The sequence below is a fragment of the Sinocyclocheilus rhinocerous genome, unplaced genomic scaffold, assembly GCF_001515625.1.
Source record: "Sinocyclocheilus rhinocerous isolate Xijiao unplaced genomic scaffold, SAMN03320098_v1.1 scaffold627, whole genome shotgun sequence".
Taxonomy (NCBI): Eukaryota; Metazoa; Chordata; class Actinopteri; order Cypriniformes; family Cyprinidae; genus Sinocyclocheilus; species Sinocyclocheilus rhinocerous.
In genome coordinates, this window is record NW_015649569.1 from 70,076 (window position 1) to 82,277 (window position 12,202).

Genomic DNA, 12,202 nt, shown 5'->3' on the forward strand with positions numbered 1-12,202 from the left:
CATGGCTCCTCCCTCCGTCAGCTCCTCCGTGGGTCGCCTGCATGGCTGCGCCCTGGCTCTTCCTGCTCCAAGTCCCTCTTGTTTCCTCCCTGGCTCCTTCCTCCGTCGTCTCCACCCTGGACTCTGTTTGCCGTCCTCCTCCCGGGTGTCCATCCTCCACCCGAACCTACTTCTGAGTTCCCCTCTGTCCCTCCCTTTGTTGTTCCTGCGGTGCGAGGACGCGCCTTCCCGGAGGGAGGCGACCTGTCACACCCCTGGACTGTTTGTGTGTGTGTTTTTCTCCCCGTGTGCTCCGCGTGACCCAGTTTCTGTCTCTAGTTAATTATGTCATTTGGTTCAGGTGTGTCTTGTTAATTGTCCTCGTCATCCCATGTATTTAAGCCCAAGTCTGTGCAGTCTATGGCTGCGTTTACACTTGGCATTAACATGCAATCACCATGATCTGATCAAGCAGATCGGATCATCAGTCAATCAGGACACGGCGCGTTTACACTTGACAACATCAGCTGACTTCTCGATCTGGATAACCGATCGGATCTGTATTTCCCGCGCAATATTTAAAATAAGTCTGCGGTGCAAAGTCGACCTGAAGTGGTGGGTTTTCTTTTGAAAACTATTTTCAGTCGCGGGACATTTTACAAATCAAAATAAATGTACGAGTTTCACTAGCGCTCTGTTCTTCTGACAGTTCGGGAGAGAGGGGGCGGCGTTTTGCTTGATGTCGACCTGCGAATGCAGACACGATGGCTGGATTGCGTTTACATTACACTGAGATCCGATCACAATGCGTCCTCGACTACCTCTGGACCAGGACACGCTGATCGGATAACATTCCGATCAGAAGTGCGTTTACACTTGTCTTTTCAATGTGTATGTGGACAACATCCGGATACAGGCCGCATGTTAATGCCAAGTGTAAACGCAGCCTAAGCTGTTCCTTGTGTGGATTACCCTTGTGTTTGGATGACATTAAAGATTGTTACTTTGATCCACGTCTCCGCGTCGTTCCCTCTGACACAGTACCGTGACATATAGTAAGTACACGTAGTTAATTAATATTACTCAGTACTTAAATATATAATTACACTATAACAAGGACACCTTAAAATAAATTGTAACCTGAATTAATACATTGCTTAATAATAAAAGCAATTAGTTTTCTTACAGTGAGAAGAACTACTGTTCTTATAATAGGCCTTGACAGAGCTAAACAACAAACCAGAGGTGCAAAAAAAAAAAGTCTGTGTAGGACTTTTGGGTTTCCATTCAGTATGTGGAAGGATACAATCTGCATACTCTATATAGCCCTGCAAACATACCCCTCACAACTCAGAAAAGGTTATTGACCTGAATTGTGTTCTCTGATTGAGTACCACAATGAAAAAGCTAATGGAGGGCAGCTGCTGTCAAATAATTAACTAAAACACAAACAGAATGGCCAGAGGGTGGAGAGGATGAACTGATAAACCTGGGGCAAGTTCAAGCTCAACCCGGTGTGCACCGTTTTGCTACGGTTTCCGGTTTGAACGACATGTTTCCTGGAAACGGTGTGCAACGGGGTTTGAGATGCGTCTGATGATGTGCTCCTATTGCCAGAAACACGTCATATAGTGGAAGAATTGGTGAATAAAAACATATCTTGTTTACCATTGTTATCATACCATTATATTACCATTATACTATTGTTATCATACTATTTCTATATCAACACTGAAGAGAAATTTACACTTAAAATACAGCAAAGAACATCCACAACTGGATATATTTATTTATTTATTTGTTTGCCAGCCATTCGTATAAAAAAATATTCCTGTGAATAACAGCAATTCACCGAAAAGATGCTATGATAACTTTATTTTGCAGATTTTATTACAGTAAAAATAAAATTAAGTAAATTCAGTCTAATATGACTGTTTTCTTCCACAGCAGTATGCTACTGACTGCATGTATCAAGCTGAATTGAGGAAAATATTTAGAATTATTCATATAAACTGCGACAAATATTTAACACCAGTGGACATCACACATTCACTATCAAAATTCAAAATAGTTTTCAGCAGAACATCATTTTTGCCATGCATCTAGTTTACTTTTTTACTCAAAAAAAAAAAATCTATTCACAAATAAATATGGTCCCACCCACCACCTGTCAATCAATCGTCCTGCGATCTACAAGAGGCAGCCTTGTGAAAATCAATTACGATTCAAAATCAATAATCAGTTATCAAAATGACATAGTTTTAAACATTTTGTGTGTTGTATTGCTATATGTCGTGATAGAGAAGTCAAATTAAGTTGGTGTCGTAGTTTGTGTTAGGTCTGTGGAGAAGGATTGGAATGAAGAAAGGAATCCTGTCCTGGTGAGCAGCTCTGTCCTGCCACACCTACTGATGGTTTTAGCTTAATTCATAACGCAAAACTTGTCATATAATGAAAGAAGGTTATATATTTTACTCATAGGATTTGCCTAAAGAAATTGAGTTATGTTTTGTTGGGAAATGTGCTTGCTATGACAGATTTGACTGGTTGTTAAATACAGTTAATATACAGTATTAACAGCTAATAACTAAATTTTCTGTAACCATAAAATGACTATAACACTGAGAAATGGTGTCGAGAAGCTGACATTACACAGATCTGCAAATGTTAACGTCTGGTATGACTTGTTTTTTTTTTTTTTAAGAGACTCTGGAGAAGACCTACCTGGAGAAGAGTCACCATTCTGGATGTGGTTGTGGTAGGAGAGCTTGTCAGCTTTGCCAAGCACACACACATTGAGATTTTATGATGCATAGATCATCAAAGATTTCAGTTTTTACTCTCCTTGTCAGGACACGTAGGGAATACCTGGACCACACACACACTCTTTTCATACACTCTTTCATAGATTCTTATACTGTACAAACTGTTTATTAACCATAAACACAACACTCACAGAAAACATTCTGAATTTTCTAAAAACATAATTTAGCATGATTTATAAGTTGATTTCCTCATGGGGACTAAAATTGTCTTCATAAGATCAAACATTTCAGGTATTACTATCACTTTGGGGACATTTTATACCACTCGAACCACACACACACACACACACACACACAACTCAACTTGAAATAAAAACTGACCCGTTTACATTTTAAAACTATTTAATAATAATTAAACATTTAATTATTTAAAACTCTTTAATACTAATTAAATATCCCTGGTCTCATCCAAAGTGTTGTAGAAGTACTCCACCAATTAATCAAATGAAATCAAAGTCCAAAGATTTTTTAATGTGATATTTATTCATAAGCCCTCTATAAAAAATTGTAATACTAAACCACGTTTACAGTTGATACTCATAAAGTATTATTATTATTTTTTTTGTAAAATGTTTACCCCAAAATCAAACCTTACTTTACACATGTACAATCTTTACAAAGAGATTGACATTTTGAAACAAATTTGAATTGTTTCAAATCAAAGAGAGGAAAAAATATATATAATGGAACAAAATAAACATATAAAGATATACATACTTTTTCATTTAACAAAGTTATAACATCTCATTTATCAGAGATTCTTGGACAAGCGGAATATTAAGTACATGCCTTGCGGCATTTAAAGAAAGCTGCTTAATAGGACAGACGTTCCTGCGTCCTCCTCATCACTTCCTGTTACCCACCAGCCTTTGCAAAAAGCTTAGAAATGCTGAGTGCCATTCAAATATTTAGCCAAAGTAGTATTGCACCTTTGCCATGAACAAGTGACCTGCTCTTGTAACATATCAGACGTGCTGACCTGAATACCCTTGTTCCCTACGCAAACAAAACACCTTTGACCTTCATTTGGGAACACTAATTAAGTTTCTCCCCTGATTTAAAAGGAGATTGTAACCAACAGCAACTCTGAATCTGTGTGTAACCACTAGAGCTGTGCGACATACAGACAGGTCCTTAGATAATATGCATGCTTAACGTATGCTAAGTACATTCACAACTCTATCCAGTGCCCTCTTTTGTCAAAACAGTCAAACGTAAAGGCAGAGTACAAAAAGGCACACATACACACACACACACACACACACCAACCTTTTATATAAACCTAGCTCTGATTACAAGAGGAGTTAAACAAATCTAAACAAATCCTAACATCCTAAATATCAATCACACTGGAAATACGATGTCCAACTATTAATGGGGAACAAGTCATAAGTCCAGGCTATGTTCAAAATGGAATAGCGGTGTATTATACTGTGCTGTTTATACTGTTTACTGCCTAGTTTGCAAAAATCATCGAAAATAAAAGTCCAATTTTATGTGTAATTCACAATTTGGCATTTTGATCAAATAATTAGTCTGGAAAACGAGAGCTGATGCTTGTTCGTTCGTCACACTGAAAATGGAAGGTCAAGTTGAGCGCATTGCATTGTGGGATACAGAATTCCACGCTTTATGTATACTGCACATTTTGGCAATGTAGTAGGCCATCCAGGTATTCTATACATACAGAATATACATACTATATACTCCGGCAGTAAGAAAAGTGTGCTACTTCAAATAAGCAAATTACAAGGTCAAATGCGGCATTGGGGAGACTCTAGAAGTTCATTTGTATATCTGAAAGGATGGGGGTGAACGGTCAGGAAACGGAGAGGGTCAGTGAACAACGTCACTTCCCCTGCAGGGCTGAAGATGTTGTTAATGGGGTGGCAAGAGGTGAAGGTCTGACTGTAGCTCAAGCCGTATGCACGTTAGTACGACACTTTTGGGTCAAACAGATCCCAGCAAATAAGACATCTTCATCATGATCTATTGGTTTTGTAATGAAACAGTAACACTGGCAATAAATAAACACTAATGATAAAACAACAACATAAAAAAAATTATAATACTTGTACAATACAGTGAAGATTGCATAATCAGAAATGACTATTTTTGGCACAAAAGAAGAATGCTATGATTGTGTCAGCCTTTCAAACAGTGGATGCTCCTTCATGCATGAATGCGATTGTCCCTCACAGTGAAAAAATGAGTGCATGGAGTACAATCTGACTGTACGCCAACTTCTCTAAGTACTCCAGCTGTGCCTAGTGCTCTAACAATCCCTTGCTTTTAGTGTCCTGACCCTGGGATACTAAGATAAAGAATCAGGTGTATTTCACCATTAATAGAAAATACATTTTGACGGGAGCTCAATTTAAAAATGCAGTAAAAAGCGAATGATACAGTGCAGGATGCATTTGAAAATGCATCAGATACAGTAATAACACATGCCAGAATTCTTTTTCATGTCCTTCTAGTATTATATACCAGTATTTAAGGTGAATCTCACAAATTAGGCCAAGAACAAAAAATCATTGTGTCTAGGCAGATCTTCTGATTTTCATTACTGTATTATGGTACTGAAAGTGACATTGTGCTTAATGTCACTATGCGTCGGTTCAAATAGCCCTAATATCGGACTTTGTGATTTCTTCCTGATTTTATGAAATATGACCTGGACATTTCTTTATGAGGATCACCATTTTACTCTCCTTTTTTGTACACTAATTAAAAAAAACTGTTTAAATTTAGCCACTGGATGTCAAATTTATGGAACCATTTTAAGGAGTCAATACTTGTTTCCCTTTGTTTTAACATTAAAGTGTTTTGAGTCTGCTAACATAAGCAACCAAAAAAGAAAAAAAAAAATGAAGTAAGACATTAGAGGAACAAATGCCCAAAGTGCAGCCAATAAAAGGATGGAGCCCTGTGTAACCCCTCTCCCTGAAAGAGAAAGCAGGGCAGGAACGACTCCGCTCTCACTGTATCAGCAGGCCGTGTGCAGTGCAATGCATACATCAGCAGTCCACCCTCTCACAGAAATCAACAACTACTTTATCACCCACTTATACAAAAATAAATCAATTAGAACATGGTAAGATAAGCATTACACTTATATAAAATAGCTTCGAATATTTACATATAGACAACAACAAAGAAAACACCAGCAACCTGTCCTGTACAATCTACACCTGAATAAAAAGACATGTTAAGAGGTACTGAAGTGTATGGCTTGAAAGGAAATACTTCCCTATATATACATAAAGGAACTTAATATATATTTAGATCTATATGTACTTAAATATCCCTGGAATCATGAAAGTGACGTGCGGAGAGCACCCCACACCGCCACTGCCTACAACATGGCTCAAGTCTTCATAAACATCCGCCATGTTCTCCAAACCAAGAGTTTTGCTTTGGTGATCTAAGATCAGGTAACAGTTCATAAATTAGATCCACAATATGCCCATTAGAAAACCTCGGAAGAGAATTAGGACCATGGACAAACTGGATCTACTGTACTGTAAGGTATCGCTAGGAGGAGCATGCACATATCTCCCCGGAGTAGAGTTTATGGGTGTGAGTGTGGTAATCTACTTCCTGGTCCTCTGTCGGAAAGTTCAGCCTCTTATTTGCAGTGCAACATCTCTGACTTGGACCAAAGACAACTCAGTAGTATACGCAGGCATGCAAGTCCAGTGCTAACAGAGTATGGACATCCCGTCTGCAGTGAGCAGCTGGCCACTGGTGGGGTCGTAAGTGCCGGCCAGGTAGTACAGGTCATGATAGCTCCCATCAGACTTCCTGTTGCGGGTCAATCGCTCGTATTCCTCACGTGTGACCACCTGACACTTATGAGAGATTGTCTGGACGTCGTTTTCATCCTCATGGCATGACTGGTACAGAGCATGCTAAAAAACCAATGAAAAGTTATCTTTTAAATTTCCTAAAACATCTCTCGCGATCTGCTAGCATTGTCACAATATTAACATTTCAGTAGTGACTATAAAAACCAACACCAGGCTTGGCATAAGAACACAGAATAACACACCTAACTTTAATTAGTTACCACCTGTGTGCTAATTTATGATTTCTACTATGCTAATGAATATTAATTACATTTCATGACTGTATTGAAGGTTATGAAACAATGACAGCATGAATCCAGTTCTACCAATACCATTTAATTTTCTCTGCTGTTTATTGAGTACAACTTAGTCAGTAACTCAGCTTATAGCATAACCATCTAAAAGTCCACTGTGACTGACAGGCCTCCATATATTTGGATACTTACTTCCTTGCCATCACGATGTCTCTTGCCTAGCTTGGTTTCTTCAGGGTGGTAGAACCACTGGACCTTCACGACCATGCTGCTCTGCCATGACTCCCAGAAACTCTCAATGCGGCCGATTAAAGGCAGATGAGGCTGCCCAGTCGAAAGGAACACAGCACAGTCTCCTACCCGCACCATGTCCTTGCCACGCACTATGGCCTTGTAGAAAAGCTTCCGGGCCTTTCCCTTAAGTCCACGGCGCTAATGTGATAAAGACAGCTTCAGATTTTTTTGTAGATGTTTGTATACAATTATTTCATTTGTTTAAAGGTGAAGTTTAGGTGAAAAGATAATGGTGTTTCCAATCAGGCCCATCTGCTATTGTTTGCACTATAATTAACTACCCACTAAACAACTTATTAAATGTAGTCACTGGTTAGAAACTCACACCATTGGTTTGGATGCACTATATTGACACAGGTAACTATAAAGGTTAATACTAAACCACAAGCCTCTATTCTTGTACTCAGAATCTAAAAAATGGTATTGTTACATCCCTAGTTGAACCACAATAGGATAACATAACAGGATCACTCAGAGAAATGTTTTAAAAGCCCCTCAGAGTTAACGTGTGTTAAACTCTTTGGGAAGACTTGTAGTTGATGCTGCACATTAAACTGGAATCAATCAGATTACCAATTACTAAATGAATGTACAAAGCAGTTATCTTTTCAAAAATGACTCACTTGAGTGGGGTTTCCTGACCACCTCCACAGCTGTCTAGATGGCAGGATGGTTGACACTCTGGGTTTGGTCTGGTCTGCTAGAAGCCGTTGCCTCTTAACCAGATCTTTAGGGGTTTTGGAGAGTGAACTGGGATACTCTTTCCTCTTCTGTGGCTTGCTGTTAGTACTGTGGTTGCCATGCCCACCTTTGGCACTGGACACTGCCACAGCTTTGGCCACAAAGGAGTGCCGTGGGGGTCCCACAGGGGGTTCAGGGGTCTGGAGCAAAGAATGGTGGGGGGTCAAGCAGCTTTCCTCATCCTCCGAGCTGTAAGATGAGTCATTTTCAGAAGAGCACAGACTGGAACTCGAGAGAGAGCCTGAGCTGGAAGAGCTGGAAGAACCTGAGGAAGACGAGGAGACCGAGATGCGTGAGAGAAAACGGCCAGCTGTTCTCAAACCTACAGAGGCAGGAGCAAGTGCAGCACGGCCCGTCCTCCTTTCCACTTCTTCCTCTTCCTCATCCATGTCTGAGTAAGAGCTGTGGCAGTCCCTGTGGCAGCCAAGGTTCAAGTCTCCATACTCACTCATGCGCAATGATGGTGAGGGCTTCCTCTGGACTGCTGTCCCTTTCAGTAGGAGCTCTGCTCGTGAGCCGTCTCCTTTCCTGTTGTCCTTGACCAGCAGAACTGGGTGTGAGTAAGCCTCTGCCCTGGGCAAACCACCCACCCTATTGGAGCCAAATCCTGAGGCTCCCAGCAACAGGAGAGCCTTACTGTTTTTAGTCTTTGGAGATGTTACTCCTTCATGGTCCAATTTGATTAGAAATTCGTTTTTCTTGCCCCGAGGTGGTGCTGGCTCCTCAGTCCTCTTCTTTTGACCATAAGAACTGTTCTTGCCCTCCAGTGAAATCCCAGATGTCTGGCTGCCAAAGGATGAATAACCATTAGCTATGCTGCTGAAGGAGTCGACCTCAAAGGAGCTACTGCTAAAGAGGCCTTTGGTTGGTGTCGTCATGGAGACTGAAGGTCGAGAAGATGTTTCCGCCACCCTGCCTTTCAAGGCCTTCTTCGAGGCTGAGCCACTGAGCTGGAAAAAGTTAACAGGCATTCTCTTCCTGGGTGCAGCCACTGATGGCCATGTCACAGCAGGTGCTGAGCTCTTGGCTACACTGTCTGAGAGAGACTTCTTTAGCCCTGAACCTTTAGGCCTCCCTTTAAAGAAAAGTTAAACATTTGCAATAAACTTTAGTATGATCAACATTCATAGACAGCATTTTTGGATTTTTTTTGGATCATAGGCACATTTGGAAAGCTGTCTGAATGGAGTAAAGAGTAAAATATGTTCTCTGGTGGTTTATTGTAGAAAGTCTTACCTGGTCTTCTGACAGGCTTCTCCTGAGCTTTGAATCTGTCTGTTCTTGCTGTCCTTTCACTCAGAGTCTTGTTTTCTTGCCTGGAGCTATTTTTGTCAAGCTGCCACTCAGAGATGAGTCCAGGACTCAAATCAGCACCTGAAAGGCCAGAGGTGGTGTAATTTACATTTTTTTAATCGACCTTTACAATACATTTCAAATATATGTGAAGTAAGAATCAACGATAGAAGCTCAGTTCCAAGTTCTAGTGAGCTACCAACCTAGACAGCATTTTATGGCACAATATGTGACAAAAGGCAGCTTCTCAAATACCTAGTTATGCTTAAATCGTGTTTATCATTTCCAGATAAGGCAATCCCATTGCCACAAGCAAAAATTCACTCCAGACTGAATTGAATCTAAAGAAATGTCAGTATAGACTTCACCCCATATTTGTGTACTTTGTATTTTTGTGTTTAGTAGAATATTGCTTTGTTAGCTAAGCATGTACTAATGAAAAACTAAATTAAATGTTAGTCAAATCTCAAATGATATGAGGAGTTGACTGTTTGACTCTGCTGATGAAGCTATTCAAGATGCCTTTTGAAGTCCATCACCCAAATCAAGATATTCTAGGTTTGTCTTCACTGCAGGGTAAGATGCTGCCTGTATAGACAGCAAACATAGGTAGCTCACTAGATTTTAGAACAGAGCTAATCAGAATGTCAAGTGAGGCAGAACTATACAAAGTTGGGACCTACATTGGATTTGGTAACCTGGCGGAAGAAAGCGAATATTGGAGAGAGAGATCCACCCTCTATCTCCATCATCAAACTCCACCATAACCCCACCAGGTTTAGATTCATCGCCTCCTAGAAGATCACCAGAACTAGTTAATTTAATTGAAATGCTTTACAGTAGTTCTTTAACCCTGGAATTGATATGTGATATTTTGGAAGAAAAATGATTATCTGATTCTAAGGAAAGAGAAGATTATGTCTATGCCTCACCCCTTTGCACATATCCCGGGTAAAGACAACGTGAGCGCTCACTCCAGTAAGCACACACTCTAGTCCCTTCTTTTAGCACAGCCTCAGTGTCAGGGCGTACATCCAGTACCTAACACACACAGGAACAAACTTCTGTCAGGCAATGCCAGTGAAAGTGGTTTTGGACTCCCAGGATGATAAATGACACACACAGAAGTTCAGTGTAATTAGAGACAGCTGCTGTAGACCGTTTACACAATGAAACAGCTGAATAACAAGTGTGTGTGTGTGTGTGTGTGTGTGTGTGTGTGTGTGTGTGTGAGAGAGAGAGAGAGAGAGAGAGAGAGAGAGAGACAGAGAGAGACCCAACCACAAAAATGTTTATTATTATTATTTTTTTAAAGTTAAGGGACAAACAATTTAGAATGACCACCTTTGCACTGACCACCTTTTTCGATGGATAGCGCAGATTTGTTGCTAATTACAAATTTGTAATTACTATTTAAATGCTCGATTTGGGTATTGGGTATTCAATTGTATTGTATAAGCATATACTGTATTTTTAGCAAAATCTTAGCTGTGGTATAAGTGAATATACAGTATAGACTGATTGCTAAAAGACTTTAAGAGTAAGACAAATTCAACAAGTACACTTTAAGAACATGGTACTGACCAATCAGCATTCAGGAAGGTAACTATCCATTGGTCACTAAAAAATACAAAAGTATAATACATACTGTAGAGTAAATGAAGACATGTACTAAGTCACTGTTTTGTGTCAGTGATCCTTCTGCAGAATGTTAAATGTGGAAAACAAGTGAGTCAACACCACTGATCTCTCCCAACACAAATACACAAAGGAAACAGGTTACAAGCAAAACTGGATGGGCGCCAATAATGCACTGTGGTTCACACTGTGTAATTACAGTGCATTGGCTTAAATTAACTGTAATGTTATTATAACCTGTATAACTAAGGTTGAGGGAGGATGTCTCTCCTAGTGGGTGTGCACAGAAAATGCATCCTTTGTGTTCAGAAACACCTTGATAGAGCGAAGCTAAATGAGACAGGTCAGCTTTTGGGGCACTTAAGTCTTATTGCCAGCTATCCATAAAATTGGCTATGACTGTTTTCAAGCAGGATTGTCTGGTTAGGAAAAGTCATATGGGTTTGTAACAATGGTGAGTTAATGATGAAAATTTTTAATCCAATGCTTATGGTCCAAAATGCTGAAGATACTGTAACATCTCTACTATCAGTTGTTAACATGTGTACATGGACCAAAAGTTATAAAATAGGCCATTTGAATCGCACAAACAAGTCCTGAGTGTACAGTCACTTATATTGGTGGCTGTTGAGGGAAATATCGATTTGCCCTGCTGGCACATTATAGAGGTTTGCAGTAGGATTTCAAACAATATGAAGGTGCTGAAAGGGCCCAGAGCTCACAGAATAAAGATGTGCTCTGTGCAGGGCGCTAGAGGAAGGTAGATGTGATTATGTTTTGGCTGCTAATTAGTGACAGATGCTCCTCACCAATTTTAACAGGATGCACTTTCTATGAACAGGGTAAAAAAAAATGAATAAAAATGAACAAATGGACAGTAAAAGTACACCAAAGTGTACCATGGATATAGGGATGTATTTATGGAAAGTGTCAAGAACAGCATGTGTGTTAATGTTTGTAGATATACAGTGGGTACGGAAAGTATTCAGACCCCCTTAAATTTTTCACTCTTTGTTATATTGCAGCCATTTGCTAAAATCATTTAAGTTAATTTTTTTTCCTCATTAATGTACACACAGCACCCCATATTGACCGTAGGTGAGAAGGTGTGAACAGGGGTAGAGCTTGAAGTGGTGTGAAGAAAAGGTGTGCTGGAAACAGGACTTTAGGAAATGGCATTGTGTATAGGGATCTCAGGAAAGAGGATATTGTTTTGTGCTGCTCTTTAATAGTAGAGGGGATTTTGGAGGATGTGGTGATGTGTGTGGGTCCTGAGAGGCCAAAGCTCAGAGCGTAGGCAGTTTTGTTTGCTGTAAGTGGGAAACTC

General features: G+C 40.0%; 1 protein-coding gene across 1 annotated transcript in view; it reads right to left on the bottom strand.

Moving 5' to 3' along the window:
* Positions 1-3,469: 3,469 nt before the first annotated feature.
* Positions 3,470-12,202, bottom strand: part of LOC107710689 (BAH and coiled-coil domain-containing protein 1-like) — an 84,660-nt gene continuing 75,927 nt past the window's right edge. Inside the window, 6 exon segments of the mRNA XM_016515525.1 lie at positions 3,470-6,718; positions 7,102-7,341; positions 7,827-9,019; positions 9,181-9,318; positions 9,921-10,031; positions 10,170-10,278. Of these exon segments, the coding sequence (XP_016371011.1) occupies positions 6,509-6,718; positions 7,102-7,341; positions 7,827-9,019; positions 9,181-9,318; positions 9,921-10,031; positions 10,170-10,278 (2,001 nt within the window). The 3' untranslated portion in view covers positions 3,470-6,508.